General features: G+C 40.3%; 1 protein-coding gene across 6 annotated transcripts in view; it reads left to right on the top strand.

The window, feature by feature from the left end:
- CDC42BPB (CDC42 binding protein kinase beta) overlaps positions 1-21,751 on the top strand; it is a 141,519-nt gene that overhangs the window by 80,521 nt on the left and 39,247 nt on the right. For all 6 annotated transcript variants that reach the window (XM_089522590.1, XM_089522587.1, XM_089522589.1 and 3 more), the window contains exons 12-21: positions 2,667-2,800; positions 4,498-4,740; positions 5,295-5,405; positions 9,525-9,772; positions 9,887-9,992; positions 11,088-11,212; positions 15,158-15,263; positions 17,155-17,303; positions 19,186-19,280; positions 19,594-19,673. In XM_089522590.1, coding sequence (XP_089378716.1) covers positions 2,667-2,800; positions 4,498-4,740; positions 5,295-5,405; positions 9,525-9,772; positions 9,887-9,992; positions 11,088-11,212; positions 15,158-15,263; positions 17,155-17,303; positions 19,186-19,280; positions 19,594-19,673 — 1,397 coding nt within the window. The remainder of the gene's footprint in view (positions 1-2,666; positions 2,801-4,497; positions 4,741-5,294; positions 5,406-9,524; positions 9,773-9,886; positions 9,993-11,087; positions 11,213-15,157; positions 15,264-17,154; positions 17,304-19,185; positions 19,281-19,593; positions 19,674-21,751) is intronic.

Below are 21,751 nucleotides of genomic sequence, written 5' to 3'. Positions count from 1 at the left end.
AAGGAGGAGGAGGAAAAGGAGGAGGGGGAGGAGGAGAAGAAAGAAGAAGAGGAAGAGGAGGAGGGGGAGCGGAAGGAGGAGGAAGAGGAGGAGGGGGATGAGGCGAAGAAAGAAGAGGAGGAGGAGGGGGAAGCAGAAGAAGGAGGAGGAAGAGGAGGAGGAGGGGGAGCAGAAGGAGGAGGAGGAAGAGGAGGAAGGAAGAGGTGGTGAGTGGCCAGAGGCCTCAAAGTTTTTTAAAATTTTATTTTGGGTGCTTTTAATGCTAACAAGTCTCCCTTGGTTTGACAGTAATAGTGTGGTGGTGGTGGTGGTGGTGATGATGATGATGATATGAGTCAACTTGAGAGGCATGCAGGCACTGTTTCTTAAGCCGAGAGAGTGTCACCTTCCAAAGTGTGTTTTGGGTGCTTTTAATGCTAACAAGTCTCCCTTGTTTTGACAGTGATAGTGTGATGATGATGAGAGTCAGCTTGAGAGGCATGCACGCACTGTTTCTGAAGCCAAGAGAGTGTGACTTTCCAAAGTGCCTTTTCTGTGTGTTTTTGGTTCTTTAATGGTGATATTGATATCAGAAAGCCTTTGAGGCAAGGCCAATGTAAATTGCTGTGATTTTTACAAACTCATGCGCAGTGAAGAAAAACCAAAGTCCCTTGAGCAAGTACACACTTCTGAGAAGTACACTTGGTGCAAGAACTGTGAAACCACCTTGACATGTTCAATCTGCATAGCCATGTGAACCCATGTTCAGTGTGAAACCCAAAGAGTTTGGTTATGCAGTAAGCCTCTGAAATATGCAAGAGGCCATCTTAAGTAAAGCCATGTTCAATGCCCAAATGTGCTGTTTGGAATGGGGGAAGGGGGGGTTGGTCAGAAAGGGAAGTACATTTCTGCCATCTGTCTAGGAATAATGCCCAAATGTCCTCCATTTTGATCATGCCTAAGAAACATGCATTTATATTAACATTTTTTAAAAATCATCAAATTTTTTTGGCATGTCCTCCATTTTTAAAAAATGTATCCTACATTTGAAAATGTTGTCCTATATTATTTAATTATTTAATTATTTATCCCCCCCCCCCCCCCCACTGTTGTCTGGGGGACACCAACCCGGGCCTCGGCTCAAAAAGATTGCCATCCCTGTTTTAAATAAACACAACCTACTCACCACTAAGTCCAGCCTCTTCAGACAAGTTGCTATGCACCACAGACAAGTTGCTGTGCATCACAGACACCAATCCATCTTGAGACTGAAGACATAGCATGTTTAGATTTAGTCCTGTTCAGTTGACCTTGGGCATCCGGCTGCTGCTCTGGACTCCAGCTGTAGCCAATTTAGGCTTCTGCACCCATTGCCACATCTGAACATTTTTACCTTCAACATACATTAACAAGTGGAGGGGGAGACACTGACACAACAGGACTGGCAGTAATGTGAATGTCCTGGCAGCGACGTTTTGCACCTGAATACTTGCACTATTGACAGCTCATTGACAGGTTTCCCCTGTCTGTGAAAAGGGACACCCTAATCATGCTTGAGGGATGCAGGAGCTATGGGTTGGAGGCATTTTTATGCAATAAGTATCGCCAAAGCCTCTTTTTTCCTAGGTCTAATCAAGGTTTAAAAGCCATTTGTAGTAATCTCATAAATATTCTGTATGAAACAACTGCTTTTGGATGAACTTCATCGTATTATTAAGATATAATTAGCTGAGTGTTTGTCTGACTTGTCATCATACTTCTTTCTTTTGCTGATAATTGTTGTGGACATGTGGGACTTTTTTCTTTTATCTGAAATAGATAGCATTTCCTTGCTGATTTGTATTCAGGTGTATAAAAACAGCCACAGCTGTGAATTTTGGTAAAATTCTGATTGTTTTCTTTAATTCAGAGCAAAACCAATTATGAGTATTTGGGGCTAGCAACCTGATGGTTTTGTATAGCTGTGAGCAAATGAGGCATAACTGGGCAATATTTATTTTAATACCTTGTTTGCCAGTTGTAGTTTAAATTTCCTTTTATGTTGAGGATTCAGGATTCAAACTGTAAAAATATTCTCTATCCCCCAGGACAAAAATAAAATGTAGCCTACTTTAGCTTTTTGTTCCTTCCCTTAATCTCTCAACCTCCACAACTCATGTGGCCTGGATGTTCATGTCTTTCCTTCCTCTTCTTTGCCAAAAATATTCCAGATACTTCAGGAAAATTCAGAGTGCTGAAAATCCAGAATGTCGCAAAGTTTTCTTTGCACAGATGAAAGTGACTGTGGACTTGTGTCTATTAAATAGCAGCCTCCTAGGACAAATAACAAACTGATTTGTGAAATGGAGGGTATTTCAAAAATAGTATGAAAACATTAAAAAAATCCAGTGAGCATATCTACAGTAGATTTTTTTGGGCACCAGCCTTTGAAAACAGTTATTGGAAGCAGAATCTGTTTTGTGAAACAGGCAGATGGCAAAAATGCTCAGTACAGAATTTGGATTAGATTTTGATTTTGGCCATACCATAAACTGGGCTGTTATGGGGAGGTTTCACCCATCTCTGTTGATGTAAGAGGGAAGAATGATAGACTTTACTTCTGCATTGGCCACTTTAAATTGTTTTTGCAAGAGGAAGGAACTTTGAGTTGCTTTTTATTGTAGAATCTGCCTTTTATATTTTTATAGATTCAAATAGGATAGAACGGCAGCTTGAAGATGCAGTAACGCTGCGGCAGGAACATGAGGATTCCACCCACAGATTAAAAGGCCTTGAAAAGCAGTGCAGGATACTGAGGCAAGAGAAAGAAGACCTTCATAAGGTATTTGTAGGAAATATTTCAGTTGTCTATTGTGTGAGGAATATAGGCCTAAAATAGAGATAACATGGCTAGCCCTGTAGTGAAGTATGGAAAAGTTTTCTACAGAGAGTTGTTGTTATTTATATTCTGGCCTTCATCACACAAGGAATTATTTCTATCATTATAGTAACTCAGTGAAGGAGGTTTGCTTGAAAATTAGTAACATGCACAAATTAATATGTCAGAGTAGGAAACAACAAGAACCTAGGGACTCCTAGCTGAAATTTAGCTTTGCTACATCATCAGTGCTTGAGTTGTTCATAAGCTATTGGACAGAACTGCAAAAAGTTAAACTCCTGCAGTAGGCAAGCTGCTTAATAGTGGTTACACAGTCATAGAATCATAGACTTATAGAGTTAGATGAGACAATAGAGGCCATCCAGTCCAACCCCCTGCCAAGCAGGAATACCAATCAAAGCACACCCAACAGATGGCCATCCAACCTCTGTTTAAATCACCTCAAACAGATGGCCATCAAGCTTCTGTTTATCATGTACAAAGTCAAACAGCTCACATTTTCCAGTAGGCAATTTGCATATTCCTAGCTACTTGCAGAGCCATAGTGATGATGTGGTTTGAATGTTGGACTAGGATATTTGGAAGATCAGGATCTGGATCCCCTTAGCCATGGAAGACCACTGGGTGACCATGGGCAAGATACATACGCTCAGCCTCAGAGGCAGGCAGTGGCAAACTCCCTCTGAAAAAATCTTGCCAAGAAAACCTGATAAGTTCACCATAATTCAGAAATAAATTGAAGGAACACAACAATAAGTTACATACAGACGATGCAGTTGTCAGGTTCATCCACTTTCTCCACTTTTACTCTCCAAGTGTGGGTCAATTTTTGAATTAAATATGAGGGAAGATTCAGCTGAACAAAGACATGCATGAGAAGAGGCTAGGGACAGCAAAAAAAGCCAAATGGACGATGGAATAGTAGTCTGTTGGACTACTATTCAACCTGTTCCAGGCTCCTTTTTCCTTATCAATTGGGAAGGAAGTTGCTAAAGAGGAATTGAAGTTCCTAGTTTAATCTCTACAAGGAAGATAATCACTAGCAGGAATCAACTCTTGGTTTCTGAGGTGTTTCACTCTTCCATGTCCATACTGTTATTTCCCCTGCTTCCTTTTCATTACTGGGATTGAAGGGGGATCTCTGCCAAACGGGGGGAGTAATGCAAAGTAGCAGCACAACCAGGAATAAAATTATCTTTCTTGGGAGTTTTTTTTTTTTTTAAAGAAGGGGATATGCAATTGCATTAGGAAATCAATGAGATGAAACAGGAGAGAAGAGGAAAGAAAGTTAATGGGAAAAGGATGAAATTGAAGAATAAAAATGACAGTGATGAAGAAGAAAGATGTATAATGGAGCTCAAACAATGATTTAAGGGAGATGAAGAAGACACAATAAAGTAAATATGGAAGAAAAGAGGAAAGAGAGAAACTTAATGATAAGCATACAGCATATTCAGATATTAGATTGATAATGGTTAAATGGTATAATTTATGTACTGTCAAAATGTCCATTGTCACCTTGAAAGTGGGAATAGTTGAGCCTATACAGCTAGGATGATGGTTGTGTGTGTTTATACATGTTGTTAAAGTGCAGTTTGCTACCAAATAAGATATAATGTTATTGTTTCTTTTCATCTCAGCAACTTGTTGAAGCATCTGAACGATTAAAGACACAGTCCAAAGAACTGAAGGATGCTCATCAACAAAGAAAACTAGCAATGCAAGAGTTCTCGGACCTGAATGAAAGGATGGCTGACTTGCGCTCCCACAAGCAGAAACTCTCTCGACAGCTCCGTGACAAAGAGGAAGAAGTGGAAGTGATCATGCAGAAAATTGACTCCATGAGACAGGAAATTCGTAAATCTGAGAAAGCGAGAAAAGAGGTAGCTTGGCAGGTTACTTGAGGATAATAGATTTCAGCTGCTGTTTATGCTTGAAATAGTTAACTGTGGCTGGGTTCACACATACAAGCAGCTGTTTTGTTTTTCTGCAGGCTTTCCAAATCACCTCTACCCTTTAGGGTTGTGTTGAGGAGTATAACATTTGAGCCAGCTGCTCTGTGGATATACAGCACTATAATTTTTGTGGTACTATATTTTACAAAACAAATACATTTTTAGTTTTAGCTGAGGCCTCAATTGCCTAAAAATGTTGTGGTTTAGACCTCAGTAAGTTGAGTACGTCATAGTGGGGGCCTAAACACTGAGGATGTCCCATGAAGAATATAGTGTTTCTTTTGGAAGTTCTAGTAGTCTCTGTAACTCAGTGTGGTTATATGCTCTTGCAGATCTGTTTGTGTCCTATAGTCCCATGAATCCTGCCATCTAAGCCTTAAGATAGGGTCTGCGTATTTTTCTGTTGTTTTGTACAAGCACTACAAATAAAAAAATGATGAGTATATATGATTTATTAATTAAACCAATTTCTTTTTTTATAGCTAGAAGCCCAACTTGATGATGCAGTAGCAGAAGCATCCAAAGAGCACAAGCTTCGAGAGCACAGTGAGATTTTCTGTAAGCAGCTAGAAAATGAACTGGAAACACTAAAGGTGATGATTCTTTAAAAAAAAAACATTGGAAGCTATGCGGGAACAACTTTACTTAGTAAGGGGTAGAAATATAAGCTCTCAGTACTTGTTACGACTATGCATGTTCCAAAAACTTAAAATAACTATCTGTCTGTCTATCTGTCCAATTGTTGTTATTTGTTGTCAGGTCATCTTCAACTTATAGTGACCCTATGAATGAGACACCTCTATGATTTCCAATCATTTCCAGAGTAAAATGTTTGGCCAACCCTGCATGTCAACCAACGAGGCAGGAATCCAAGTTCTTTTCCGTTACTACCATTGTGGCTCCACTTTTTCCCTGTCATTTTTTATTCTTCTTCCTTGCCAACCAGACATACATTCCCTTCCCTTAGTTTAGTCAGGAGAGGAAGAAAAAGAAATGGAGAAAAAGAATAGGCTTACAGAGAAAAAGAGAGAGAATAGTGTGTGTGTTGGGGGGAAGGTTGCCTTCAAAGGCTAAGAAGCAAACCTCAACAAAGTTAAAAGAGGACTCTGTCCCCGATGAAAGTGGCTTTCTTGCTTGCTTGCTTATTTATTTATTTATTTCAAGGATTTATATCTCACTTTTCTCCCACAATGGGATTTCAAGGCAGGTTACAATAATTCAAAAAGACAGATAAATAAATAAAACTGTAAATTTACAAAAATTAAAAAAATATTAAACATTATTAATATTAAAACATAAGTTAAAACCAGCACAAACAAAATTCAGCCACCAAACGCTTGCCTAAAATAAAAAATGTCTTCAGCTACCGGCGGAAAGAGAGCAAGGAGGGGGCTGACCTGACCTCTCGTGGCAGGGTATTCCATAGCCTGGGAGCAGCTACAGAGAAGGCTCTCTTCCATGACCTCACCAACCACACCTGCGAAGGTGGTGGGACTGAGAGAAAGCCCTCCTGCTGATGAGCACTTGGGCTGGATTGTATAGGGAGATACGGTCCTTCAGATAGCCTGGACCCAAGTCATTTAAGGCTTTAGAGCACCTTGAATTCTGCCCAGAAACAGATTGGTAGCCAGTGCAGCTGTTTCAACGGGAATGACATGATCCCTGTAGCCAGCCCCAGTCAACAGCCTGACCGCTGCATTTTGCACCCACTGTAGTTTTACAATACAATTACAATACGCATTACAATAGTCCAAATGGGATGTAACCATGGCATGTGTCAGCATAGCCAGATCCGACTTCTGAAGGAACAGGTGCAGGTGGTGCACTAGTTTTAACTGTCCAAATGCACTCCTGGTCACAGCTGAAACCTGGGCATCCAGGATCAGATCCGAATCCAGGAGCACACTCAAGCTGCAAGCCTGAGATTTCAGGGAGATGTAACCCCATCCATCACAGGCTGAATCCCTATTCCCTGATCTGCCTTACGACTGACTAGGAACATCTCTGTCTTGTCTGCATTAAGTTTCAATTTGTTTGCCCTCATCCAGTCCATTATTTACATCAAACACTGGTTCAGCACAGAGATAGCTTCCTTAGAATCAGATGGAGAGATAGAGAAGGCATCCAACTCCATCCTGGCCTCTGAGAGGAAGAGAAGGTAGGCCAATGCCATCAGGCCTCCCTAAAGGAACTGAGCCCTTCCCAGAAGGCATCCAACTCCATCCTGGCCTCTGAGGGGAAGAGAGGGTGGGCCAGTGCCATCAGGCCTCCCCACTGTCATCTATCCTTAAGAAGCAGAGCCGTCCCTCCAGTCCGTCTGCCTTGGTCCAGGCCTCAGAGGGAGAGATGAACTCCAGGACCTCATCCCTTTACCCACAACCATTTCCTTCTCCTTTTGTGTCGTGTCTTCTTAGATTGTAAGCCTGAAGGCAGGGAACCGTCTAATTAAAAGATTGTATGTACAGTGCTGTGTAAATTTACAGTGCTATATAAATAAAGCTTAATAATAATAATAATAATAATAATAATAATAATAATAATATAATAGTGTTGGGTGTCATCAGCATACTTGTGACACTGCACTCCAAAACTCCGGATGGCATCTCCAAGCAGTTTCATATAGATGTTAAATAACATGGCAGACAAGACTGAACCCTGAGGGACCCCACAGGCCAATGGCCAAGGGGTTGAATAGTAGTCCCCCCAAGACCACCTTCTGAGCCTGCCCCTCCAGGAAATACCAGAACCACTGTATAGCAGTGCCCTCAAGTCCCATCCCAGAAAGGCGGCGCAGGAGGATGCCATGGTCAAAGCTTCTGAGAGGTCTAGCAGGCTGGACAGAGATACTTCCCCTGTCCAGTTTACTGCGTAGATCATCCACCAAGGCGACCAAAGCTGTCTGCGTACCATAGCCAGGTCTGAAGCCAGATTGAAATGGATTTAGATAACCCATTTCATTCAGAACCCCCTGGAGCTGGGAGGCCACCACTCACTCCAGAACCTTGCCCAAGAATGGAATATTAAAGACTGTCCGATAGTTATTCAGGATGGTGGGTTCAAGGGAGGTCTTTTTGAGTAATGGTCTCCTTTAGGCACGATGGAAAGTTGTTTTGTTGAACTGAAGCATTTACCACTCCCTTTACCCATTCGGCCAGTCTCCCTCTAGTTGCTTAGCAGAAGCCAGAAAGGGCAGGATCCACTATTCATGTGGTGGCCCTCTCTTCTCCAAGGATCCTGTCCACATCCTCAGGCCACACAAACTGAAACTATCCAATAATATAGAACAAACAGGTGCCAAGATTACATCCACTTGACCTATGTCAACTGACCTGAATAGACTAGAAAGCTGGGTCAAAGCTAACAAAATGAAATTCAGTATGGAGAAATGTAAGATACTGCACTTAGGGCAGGAACTCTCAATCAAAACATACCTGACAGATGGCCATCCAGCCTCTGCTTAAAGACCTCCAAGGAAGGTGACTCAGCCACTTTCCAAGGGAGTGTGTTCCATTGTCGAACAGCCCTGAAAGGGGGCTTGGGTAGGTCCCATGAGTAGATGAATTGCTCCTCCATGTCATCTGGAGAATGAGAGATTGGAATTTACCATGAATCATCATTCTGGGATACCAAGAGAAGCAATCTATGCCCTCCTTTAAAAAAGAGGAAAAAAGATAAAATAAGGGCTAATTGAGTTGGATTTTGAAGGTATGCTGTATTTAGTCAGGTCAAGGCTGTATAATTAAACTGACAGGGAAAGAGTCAAAATGTTGGCTACAGTAAAGAACATAGATTACTGCCTTGTCAGTTGACATGCCGGGATTAACCCACAAGTGAGTTGATTGCTACTCCTGCCATCCCAAAATGATAATTTACAGCAGGTTCCAACCCCAAATTTCCTTTATAATTTCCAGTTTTGCCTGATTCATGCTTCTCAAATTCCATATTCCTACAACAAACATTGTACACGTTTAAATTTTCTTTTATCTCTATGCATGTCCAGCTGAACATCCTTTCAGTTTGAGTTAAATTGCATCATTAGACACCACTCACACTTGTCCTCTGCTCTTCCCCAGTAGTTGGCTAAGTGGCTTTCAACTTCCATCTTCTGGCATTGTCCCTTGTTAAATATAAAACTAATTTTGAGTGTGATACTTGTTACAGTATAACAAAAACGAAAAGTCTCAGTTTCTTAGCTATACAAGCACCAGTGTGCTGATGCTTACAAGCCAAAGGCGGGATACAAACCGCCATATAGTACATCTTCTATACGTACTAGGGTTAGGAAGGGGCGGTGCTTCCGCACCCCCCTAACCCTAGTACATATAGAATACGTACAACATGGCGGCGCCCCTTCCACATAGGGGCCGCCATGTTTACGTACTGGACGCATAGCGTCCAGACGTGTCGCGGCGCTTATGACGTCGCGAATGCGCCAGCGGCGCCTCGCGACATCATAAAGGCACCGCAAAAAGAAGCTCCGAAATGGAGCTTCTTTTTTGCTCCGCGCGGGAGCCGCGCGGTTTGGCTGCTGCAGCTCCCGCGCAGAGCAAATGGCACCGGCGGGAGACCGCCGCAAAGCGGCGGTCTGTATCCCGCCATAGTCAGCTCTACAAACTCTTAAGGAGATCAAATATGTTAATTTCTAATTTTCTAATTTTGAATTACTTGGGATGTCTTATTATTCGCTTCTGTCAATTTCTGCTCTCTTACAGTTAAAGCAAGGGGGCCGTGCTGCAGGAATGGCCATGCATGAGCATCAGCAAGAGCTGGCCAAAATGAAGTCAGAGCTTGAGAAGAAAATCTTGTTTTATGAAGAGGAATTAGTCAGGAGAGAAGCATCCCATGTCTTGGAAGTAAAAAATGTGAAAAAAGAAGTGCATGATTTAGAAAGCCACCAGTTGGCATTGCAGAAGGAAATCATGATGCTGAAAGATAAATTGGATAAGGCAAAACGAGAGAAGTAAGTTCTGTATGCAGCTGGTTTCTTTTTAAAATGTATGTGGAACCAAAAACTTTAAAAGGATTGTAATACTCATTTGTCCTTCTTCGAACTAATAGCATTTTATCTTTGCAGACACAGTGAAATGGAGGAAGCAGTAGGAACTTTGAAAGAGAAATATGAGCGAGAGAGAACCATGTTATTTGAAGATAACAAGAAAATAACAATTGAAAATGAAAAGGTAATTGGCATGACAAGATTTTTCATCTAATATAGTAACATATTCAGACTTTTCAAAAGTGTGTTCCCTCAAATCCAATGCAAGGGACAAATTCTAGTATTACGTGAGTAGGTTTTCCTTGTACCATGTGATTCTTCCATTTTTTTCTTCTCTGCCACTGTATCCCACAAATCAGTTCCAAACGTTCCTTCAAAGGGATGCCCAAGGTTTCTAGTGATTTTTGAGGGTATGGTGATGGCTTACAAAGTGTGGGATCCCATCTCATTCCACAGATAAAAGTTGTTGGCAAGAGAGGTTGGACACCACCCAGAAAATGCTATAAGTTATGATTGAAACAGTCCAGAAGGTTTTTTGTTGTTGTTGTTGTTCTTTTTTTTAAAAAAAAACCACTAAAAAGTTGGGCAAATAACTTCAGTTTATCAAATTTACAGTTGTTTAGTAAGCCTTTTCTCAAGTGCTTCTTGGACATGTACCTCATCACTGCCATATACAGGAACCCCTTAGTTCAGAAATCCAGGCTTCAGTGGTGGAAACAGACTATAGATGTCCTATAGATGTTTTTAGTCAGAACTAACCAGCAAGAGTTAGCAAAGCATAGTTAAATCATACATAATTTGAAATCTTAGGTGAGCTACCTTCTCATTCATCACAAAAACAAAAAAATACTCTATTTTATTTTTTCCTTCCCCTTTCCTATGGGAACCCCCTCATTCTCTCACTCCAGACATTCTCATGGGATTGACTTCTCAACACAGCCTCTGTTCCCTTCCTACATGTTTGTTAACCAGAAAGGAAAATGGTCATTAGCATACTATTACATGTCCCATCATTTAACAACAGTACTGTGTAACAGATTGTAGGCCAGTAAATAACAAGCAAGTATAACTTACACCCATTTAGCACACCACTCCCAATCATGGCAGGTGATTTGAAAGATACAGCTTCTGACCATTACTAACAGGGCTTTCCTTTATTTCTTTATTCTTTTGTTTGGAAAATGGCCCAAATGGTCCTGCAGGAGAAGGGATAGGAATTGCATAGGCCTTGAAGTTGTGTTAAATGTGGTTGTGAAAACTACTGATTTTCTCATTGCAGCTTTGTTCCTTTGTGGATAAACTTACATCACAAAACAGGCAACTAGAAGATGAGCTTCAGGATTTGGCAGCAAAGAAAGAATCTGTTGCCCACTGGGAAGCTCAGATTGCAGAAATTATTCAATGGTATGTGCTATTTGGGAATCCCTTGAAAAATACTCTGGAGCTTTATTAGCAGAATAGAGTCTTGCAGGGAAATGAAATGTGTCTTCTTGCAGATGATGTGCTTCCCAAATCACATGAAGCTGGAAGTATTGATTGATTGTGTACTATATTCTCTGTAACTGGAACTTTATTTTGTGTTATTCAATTTTTTAAAAGAAGGTGTCTACATCATAGTTGCTTAATATTAATTGAAAAGATTCTAGTCTAGGTGTTCATCCCTTTATTTCAACATTTTTAAAATACTCTGTAAATGCTAGAACTATACTGGGATGAAGTGTAGATGTTCCAAATAAACAGATATACCTCAGTTAACAAAGTAGAAGGGTTCCTGAGCATTACTTCTTTAAGAGAAAATTTGATACCAAAGGCAGAAATAACATGGAAAGAATAGGAATAGCTTCCTACACAATAAAAAGGAAAAGCAGTTCAGTGTGTTCATGGAACTTCTTATCCAAAACTAACAATATGCCCATATAAAATGAAACAACCAGTTCAGGTAAAGCTTGCATAAGTAAAGGAAAACATTTTAAACTGTTAGTACACCCTGCATACCCCACATTATATTTGGAGTAGCCATATTTTCATATCTGGAGCCAGGCATGTTTTTAAGAGATTATGATTACCTTTAGAACACATGGTGAATTTCCCATGGGAAAGACACAACAATCCAAAGACATGTGAAAGGATCCAGGAAATACTGAGACAAAAGGTAAATGGGTGTGCTGACCATTCCTTCTTTCCCCAGGGCCTCTGCTTATCCTCTTGCACCAAGAGAAAAAGGAGGTCTCATTGCAAGGCAGTAACCCCAACACTTCCTACCTATACCCTGCTGTACTCCCAGCCAACTTGCCTGTCCATCCATCTTGGGGTTGTCCTAATCCAGCCACTATTTGGATAGGCAAATTGTCTGAGAGCACAGCAGGGGATAGGTAGGAAGTATTGCCTATCCATCCTTCCTGGGGTTGTCCTAATCCAGTCACTAATTTTTTAACCCTAAAATTAAAGTCAAGAATCCCATTGTCGCCTCCTGGGAAGACCATCAAGTCTTTGTTACATTGCAAGATAGCACATCCCTTGAAGATAGGATCATTGGTATAAATATCAGTCCCAAAACCTAGTCTTTGTGTACACAGCCAGCACACAGTACACATGCACACAGTTGGCCCCCAGTGTTTAACTGTTGTCCTCAGACCCCGGTCTGAGCCACATCCCACTTTCTGTAGCCACCTCTCCAAGACAGGTGGTTATCACCCCTCTGCACCCCTAAAATTCCACTATCCAATTTCCATACTTCCAGCCCTGAATGTTGTGTCTGTCTTTGAATTACTATTTTATGATTGGTTGCATTTCTGCATATTTCTAAATAAAACCTTCTTAATTCATCCAAACTTGAAGTTCTCCTCAGTCAGTACTGTTATACACAGGGGGAAATGAACCTTAAGTTATCCAGCCTCTTATAAACCTCTTTGAGCTAAAACAAATCCCCCAACCATTTAAAGAGAATCTGACACAGTTGATGGGATCCCCCCTGCCCCCCTCACTTTCTTTGCGTAACAAAACCTTCTAAAGATTTTTTGAAATCTTTTCCCAAAATGCAACAATATATGAGCTTTTCTTTTACTAGCATCCACTTTCCTTGTACTCTGGATGGATAGTGCTTTGTAACATGCTGGGGGGTAGCTGGAAAGGCAAGCTTGTCTGCTTTCCGCTTTTTTTTCTGTTTTGCTTACCATGCACACTTGACAAGGCAGCTGCTGCTTACCTTGTGTGTAGGCACACACAAATACACACCTCAGGTAGAATCCCATTCTTTTCCAGCTCAGGTTTTATTACATTGTTTTACTGCAAACAAATTGCTATAATCCAACATCAAAAGTCTGTGTTTCTGTAGCCTGCCTTCATCATCTTCACAACCCTAATACTGCTAAAAAACTTGTATCTAAATAGAGGACAAGGAGTGAAAGTTAGGTCTGGGCAGGAGTAAAAGACTTTGTAAAAGGAGCTTCTTGGTCAAAGGCTTTTAGGAACCGAGTGCTCAAATGAAAAGGCCTTCCGGCACCAGATATCACTTGGCTCCAGGACTTCCGCTGGGGGGGACACTTCCTGGGGGATGGAACTTCAACCCTCCAGGGGTGGGATGTCCAGAGACTTCTTCCCCTCACCCTCCCAGGTTTTCAGCTGCCTCTCTGGGGACAGCTGAAGGCTCAAGAGGGGTGCGGGGGGAAGAAGAGGAACAGGCACATGCACCCTCCCGGACCTTCAGCTGCCTTTCTGGAGGCAGCTGAAGGCCCAGGATGGCTAGAAAGGGGGAAGAACAGGCACGCACCTGTTCCTCCTCTTTCCCACCCTCAGTGTGTCATGAAAATGGCTTTGTGTTGCCATAGGTTGGCCACCACAAGACTAGACTATGTGAAGAGCTATTTCCTCCAATATGAAACTGCCCACCCTTAAGACTAGCCTTGTATGCTTTTCTTGCATGTGCCTTTGCATTTAAAGGTACAATTGGTAGGAACACGTAAGAGGAATTTCTCTGTTCCAAAGCCTTTTATGAAAACTCCTTCCCCCAAAAGAGTTAGGTGATCTTCATCTTTCTAGATCAAGAGAAGTAATAGTGCCACTGTATTCTGCTTTGGTCAGGCCCCACCTAGAATATTGTGTCCATTTCTGGGCACCACAATTCAGAAAGGACATTGAGAAACTGGAGCGTGTCCAAAGGAGGGCGACAAAAATGATGAAAGGTCTGGAAACCATGCCCTATGAGGAACAACTTAGGGAGCTGGGGATGTTTAGCCTGGAGAAAAGAAAGTTAAGAGGTGATACGATAGCCCTGTTTAAATATTTGAAAGGATGTCATGTTGAAGAGGGAGCAAGCTGGTTTTCTGCTGCTCCAGAGAACAGGACCCGGAACAATGGATGCAAGCTACAGGAAAAGAGATTCCACCTGAACATTAGGAGGAACTTCCTGACAGTAAGGGCTGTTTGACAGTGGAATGCACTCCCTCGGAGAGTGATAGAGTCTCCTTCCTTGGAGGTCTTTAAACAGAGGCTGGATGGCCATCTGTCAGGGATGCTTTGATTTTGATTTCCTGCATGGCAGGGGGTTGGACTGGATGGCCCTAGTGGTCTCTTCCAACTCTATGATTCTATGATTCTATGATTAGCGTGTCCCCAGCAACTTAACGCAATTTACTTAATTTTCTGCTTAATTTCAGTTAGGCCTTTGTTGGGAGGGGATTGCATTTGTTTAGTATTTATTACTGTGAATATATTTTAATTGTCTGAAAAGCCAAGGATATGCTTTCCCATTGGTCAGTCATTGAACAGCGGTGGGCAAGGAGTATTGGTGTCAGAGGTGGGGTTAGCATCCAGAGTTTAACCCACTGCTGCTGCCACCACTGTTTGGGAGAGGCAGGAAGACAGCCAGCAGCCATCTCAGTGCAGGCTGCTTTGCGCTCTAGCAGCTCCTTCTTTCATTGGAAGCAAATTTACTGCTGAAGTTTAGAAAACTTGGCTTTGTAAACTTCCTGAATGAAAGACTGCCTGGGATCCATATATAGGTTGTCCTGAGCAAAGCAGATTATATATAAAATAAAATTGGAAGTTCCTATCTGAATCCCACAGAACAACCAGATGATAATTCTGATATTTAAACTATTACTATGGAAAGAACAACAGAACAAGAGACATTATTTTCAGTGGACAGTTACATTACATCTACCATGTAGCTTCAACTGCAAGGAAAATTACCCTGTTTGCCTCTGTTAGTTTCAGTACTGAAAATTATCATGCCAAAACAAGCTGTGTTTTGGACACTTTGAGGATGGAAACAGAATGCTACTGAACAAGCATGAAAGCTTTAGAAGTATCTCGTTATATAAAGGAGTGACTGTTATTATTGTACACTAGGGTGAGTGATGAAAAGGATGCACGTGGTTATCTTCAGGCTTTGGCTTCTAAGATGACAGAAGAATTGGAATCTTTGAGAAGCTCCAGTCTAGGATCAAGAACACTGGTGAGCATGGAAGTCTTATTGATTAATAAATTGGAGATTTTATACTTATGCTGTCAGTGTTTATTGGGCAGTTCACTTATCACTCTATCAATTAGTTATTTTAAACTAGGAGAAAAAATATTTTCCATAAAACAGAAAAGCCTTGCTGGATCAGCAGTAATCTGTCTTTGCTAGCATTCTGCTTTCCATAGTGGCCAACCAGAGGTCTAGCAGAAGTTTTCAAGAGGTTCATGAATATAATAGTGCTCTTCCATTACTGATCCACAGCACCTAGATTCTTTGGCATACTACTACAGTACCTGCAGATATTTTAACTTCCAGCCATTGATAAACTATTCATCCATGGACCTGTGGTACCCCCTTTAAAAATATGTTGTGACTACATCTTGTAGGTGTGAGTTCCACAACAAAAATTATGTATTATCTGTAGGATTTGCTTTTCTTCATCTGTCCAGAATTGTTTGCCTGTTAATTTCATTGTCTGACTTCCAAGTTTAAGTATCATGAGTATGGGAGTGTGTGTGAGAGAGGAAAAAAAACTATGTTCTTTCTTACTACCATACTCGATTTGTAAATTCAGCCCTTTCCTCCCTTTTAGTCACATTTTTTTCTAGACCAAAAGGTTCCAAACATTATTTCTTCATAGGGAAGGTACCCCACCCTTCTTATCATTTGACTACCTTTTTATGTATCCTTTCCAATGGGATAGTATGCTTTTGGCAGTGGGAATGACTATCACAGTGAGAGGGTGTTTTTTTTTAATGAATTTTATCATCCTGATCGAAACAGGTCTTTTTATATTTGATCCAGATGGAAACAGGTCTTTTTATATTTGATCCAAGTTGGGATTTTTCTTTGTTTAGGTATCAAATTGATAAGCTTTTGCAGCATTTTAGTAGTTCTTTTTGGTTTTGTATATAACAACAACAACAGCAATAATGTTGATATTGATTCTTTACCTGCCTCTCCCTATGGATTAAAGCAAGGAACAACAACAAAGTAAACGCATAACACAGTTAAAAGTGCATATAAATCTGATAGCATATTAAAAACAATAAATACAAACTTTTAACATTCATAATTCAGTGTTCATAATTTATTAGTGTGTTTGGGCCTTGTTTTAAAAGCATAAAATGAGACATAGGATGTGTTTTCAATAAATGAGACTGAACAGCCTCAGATTCTACAATTCATACCAAAAAAAGAGGCAAAAGTTGATCCATTACGATGGTAGCTTAAGTGGACTTCTACTGAATTGTGCTTACAAAAGCTCCAAATGAGAATGGAATCTTGCCATGAAAATTAGGAGGAAACTGAGTTGGCTTTATAAGGTGTCCCTTTTGCTCACCCCCATTTCATTTCTCAACATACTGGTTGTTGTAGCTGAATTGGCACAATTGCTTCTTGTGCTGGAAACCAAAGGAAGGGTGAGTCTCAGGATTTATTTCCTTTCTAATGAGATCTTAGAGCAGGGCCAGTAATCTAACCTCATTTAAAATATTGGAATAAGAGAAAGAATATTTACATCCTGCCTCTGAACTACTTAGAGACATAAAGCAGTCACTTTAGTCAGTCCTAGAGATTCTTTGTTAAAGTTCTGCTTTCAGAGTAAGACTGCTTAGTTTGTGTTCTTAGTCTCCAGTCATATGCACATTTACCTGGGGGAAAAAACACTGACGTCCATGAGGTTTATTTTTGAGAAGAACTGTATAGGTTTACATTGTCCATTACAAAATGGCTTTTGGGTAAGAAGTCTTCTTCAATACAGTCGTCTTTTCTTCTCCTCCAGCCTTACTAACAATAATGTATTCAGGTGAAGCATTTGAATAGATTTAATATTTTAAGATGTTATAAATATTTTAGTAGTGCAAACAATTGCTTACTGTAATAGGACCCTCTTTGGAAAGTAAGACGAAGTCAGAAGCTGGATATGTCTGCAAGACTGGAATTGCAGTCTGCTCTTGATGCTGAAATACGTGCCAAGCAGCTAGTCCAGGAAGAATTAAGGAAAATTAAAGATGCCAACCTGTCCTTTGAAAGGTAATGTTTGAGATTATTTTTCTGGAGGGAAAAGTTGAATACGGCATGCAAAGGAAGCATTTTTAAAGAGTAGTTGCATTTTAATGTATGCTTTGAAAATTTTGATAATGTACTTTTTTGAGTCTTCTAAGAAATTAAATAACTCCAGGTTTCTGCTAAGACTAATAGCCTAGACCGAAAGACTTGCTCAAATAGTTTCTGCAGTCCCAAAGCGACTTTTGGTAGTAATTCCTTGTTCTAAATGGCAGCGCTCTTTTAGAATTGAGGAAATCTTTAAACACAATTTGAGGTATGCTTTTGGGGGCTTCCTGTGGACACAAGAGGAATCAAGATGATGAAGGAGACAGAAGAAGAGGCAGTTGGTGTAGACAGTGATTTCTTTCCCACTGATATGACTAGAGAGACTACTGTAGCCAGAATCAGACCACTCCCGTCCTCATAGCCTGAGGCTGGACTTGTTGTGTTCATGGAAAAAACTGAAAAGGTTCAACTGGCATATCTTCCTTTTAGTCAAGCCCAGGATGAGTTCTGCCCTTGGTAGCTTGTCTTCTAAAATCCCCCCTCTCCAGTGTATGTAGGGTTAGTCATGTATGTGTGGGATGTTTTTCTTTTTAAACATATTATGAATGTACAATAGTATTTTTTTTAACATGTCATGACAAAGTTAGGAGCGTAATCCACCATTTTGAATTTGCTTTTCTACATTTGATTGTGACTTTCCATTGTTAATGTTGGGCAATGAAAGAACCAATGGCTAGAGCCAACCCCTATCCAGTTTTGTTGAAGCCTTCTGATAATCATTTATATTCTTCTGCCCCTGTGTCAGTACATTTTGAACTAGTGATATGAAATCTGTCTGCCAAGAGCACTGTGTTTGGTCCACTAATGTAGGCAATTCAGTGTAGCATTTTCTGAAATAGTGTATTGCAAATAAATTGTGTGTGTGTGTGTGTGTATTAGCAATAGAAAAGACAGTTGTCATTTGTCTCTGCTGACATCAGTGTACACATTATAAGTTCCATAGAATACATTTTATTTTTATTTATTTATTTTATATCCTGCCTATCCCCTGAGACAGAAAGTTATCCAGTTCTCAAAAACAGAGTGCCTGGGTAATTGCTTTTTTAGTTCTGTTCAATGATGTGATCAGTATCTGATGTCTATTTACAGGTTATTGGCACTGGTAACTAACATTTCTTTGGAAGTAATTTTCCCTCTCACCTAAGGGTTATTTGTAATTGGAGAGTCTATTTAACTATATTATAGGTAACTGAGAGTTCTAGGAAACTTATGAACAAGTTCTTAAAAGCAAGTGTAACGTAGTGATTTGAGTGTTGGATTTTAGAGCCCAGGGTTCCATTCCCAGCTCAGCCATGAAAACCACTAAGTGACCTTGGCAAGTCACATGCTCTCAGCCTCAGGAGAAGGCAATGGCAAACCTTCTCAGAACAAATCATGTCAAGAAAACCCCATGATACAGTCACCTTAGGGTTGCTATAGGTTGGAAACAGCTTGAAGGCACACAACAACAACAACGGCAGGCAAGACAGCTGACTCATTCTTCACTAACCATCTTTCCCTGTAGCATAAGGCATCAGAAGCACAGTGATGTGTTCAGTAAAGAATTTTTGTTTATGTGGAACAGTGGTGAACCTGTTAGGACTGCCCAACATTCTATGTGGATTGACAGTTTGCCCTAGAATATGTCATAGAATCTTCTGTAGTTGTAAGGGCTCTCCTATAGATATTTACTGAGGTGGCAATGAAATCAAAGAGCAACAAGAGCTAAAAGGAGGAACTACTGAAAGAAAAACAAACACAGGGAAAGTATTTTGTTCTCTTACATTCCAAATGTTTCAAGTTTTTTTATTTTACTATTTAGCAAATTAAAGGAATCTGAAGCAAAGAATCAGGAACTCTTGGAAGAAGTTGAAGCATTAAAGAAGAAACTGGAAGAAAAATACAGGACTGACGCAGGTAATTTAGGCAACATATCATGTAAAACAGTAGACTGGCTGGTAGAGGAGGGTATATTTTTATATATTTGAATGCAATTAATTGAACTGTACTTTGATGTTAACTGTATTTTGATTAATTTAACTGTATTTAGTTAAGGTAAGGGGATGAATTTATAGTTGTTTATGTCTTATGTAATTGTTCTTGTAATTGTTTATGCTTTTTTGTAAACTGCTTTGATCTGTTGGATAGGTGGTATATAAATAAAATTTATTATTATTATTATTATTATTATTATTATTATTATTAGGTAATTGTACTTTCTATTTTCCAGGTCTTAAACTTTCAGAATTCCAAGATTCCATTTTTGAGTACTTCAATACATCACCTCTTGCACATGATTTGACTTTCAGAGTAAGTATTACTGTATGATTACAAGCTTGTAACTAGGAAGTCCGGGGAATATTAATATTAGCTCAACTTGTGGCTGAGTTACAAGCAGCCTGGGATACTGTCTCACTTGTTTATGGAGGTTGGGAGGCAAATAACTGCAGATGCAGAGTATTTCTATTACCTATATGTATTAAATGAGTTGAACACACACAAACACTTCCACACAAACACACAAGAAACTGAGAAATAAAGGAGTTAGATTGGAATAGATTTGAGGCTTCACTAACAGTGATATTTACCAATAGCAAGGTTCCTCCAGTTGATGCGGTTTGGTAGATGAGATGTCGGACTTGGCTGTTCCTGAGTGCTCGGAGGGGCAACAACGAGCCAGGTCTGGCGGAGTTCAGAGTGACAGAGTGCCTTCCTGTGAACCCACTAGTCCACTGAGCAAAGGAAATTTGGTTTTTTTATAGGGGAATCCCACCTGGAGCAAAGAACCAGGGGTCCCATAGCCAGAAATCAAATTGTATGAGATAATTGGGGTGGGGGCTTCCGAGGTGAGAATGGAGGTGTAAATGAAAGATTCTTGCTTTAGGTAAACTGCAGGAGTGCGAGACAGAAACAAACATTGCACCTTGAAATGGGTGTACAGTTCCTTGATTGAGTTGCTTTACCTTCCTGAGGTATGTGTGAGAGTGAATAATCCCTTTTGAAACTCCTAAACTACTGATGTGACCCTTTGTTTGGAAGCTTATGGCAGCTATGTTCAGAGTCATGGAGGGGTGAACCTCACAATATTTTGAATATTAAAATGGAAGACTGTGGGCCATTGTAACAAGCTACACAGAGAAATGCATACTGAAGTAGTCTGTAACAAATGAGTGTGAAGCTCATAGCATCTCTGTGTAGCAAACACTGCACTTGCACAGTATTGTTGCGCACACTGTAAACTGATATGTGTATATCTAACTTACAAGGGCAGGCGGCAGCCATTCATAAACAAGAGGATTTCTGTTTCCAGACATTGTATATTTGGGTATGAAATATGTGACCCTCTAGATCTTGTTGTACTGTGATTTATTATCCCTAGCCAGGATACAGAATGGTGATAGATGATTTGAACGTGATCTAGCAGCAAGGAGATGGCCACAGGTTCCCCATCCTTTGCCTAAACACTAAACTTCTTGAGGCAGGTTCTTCTTTGGGTTTTTTTGCCCTGTAAAATGCCAGGTAAATAGGAAATCCTTTAAAAGTGGGGAAGAGTTACAACAAGGAGCAAATGAAGAAGGGCACAGAAAAAACAGATCTGTTAAGTACTTGGATAGGAGACTACCAATGAATACTAGGTGTTGTAGGCTACATTTTAGAGGAGGGAATTGGCCAAACCATATCTAAGTATTCCTTGCCAAAGAAAACCCTATGAAGTTTATGGGATTGTCATAAGCTGGCAGGCAACTTGAAGGTATGTACACACATACACACAAACATACACAACCCATGAAAACAACCGATAGGTCTTATGAATTAAATAAAAAGCTTCTTTAACGCTGAATCTTGTATTTAAGAAAGAGCAGTCAGGTGCCTCTAAAAAGCTCACAAGTAGGATATGAATGCAACAGTTACCTCTATTGTAATATTCAGGGGCAAACCACAGCAGCCTTGGCTGCTGAGCTTTGGTGGTTAATAGACATTGATGTACTAATCTTCTATAGGCTGGCAAAACCACTTGTGAGTATTCCTTACCTAAGAAACCCTATGAAGTTCATGGGGTCACCATAAAGCAAACACACACATGCACACACACAGAAAGCTTTTGTAGGTCCATATATCCCTGGAGCAAATTATTACTGAATTTTGTGTGTTCTTTGGAACTGAAATCTCTGAGAAGTAAATTGCCTGAGTGCCAACTTACCCCAAAGAGTTTCTATAACTTAATGCAAAGTTAATAGTACCAATCTTGTAATGCTGTATGTGTTGTTTGTAATTCAATTGTAATGTCCTGGGAATATAACAAAATAGTACAGTAGTTCTCTTTCCAATTGACTTCTGCTTTGACATGGGAATTGTAAATGTATCAACCTTGTTTTGTTTTCTTAGCA

Source organism: Sceloporus occidentalis, unplaced genomic scaffold (assembly GCF_023333645.1).
Source record: "Sceloporus occidentalis isolate IW3139 unplaced genomic scaffold, rSceOcc1.0.p SCAF_4, whole genome shotgun sequence".
Lineage (NCBI taxonomy): Eukaryota > Metazoa > Chordata > Lepidosauria > Squamata > Phrynosomatidae > Sceloporus > Sceloporus occidentalis.
This window is presented reverse-complemented; position numbering and strand designations above follow the sequence as displayed.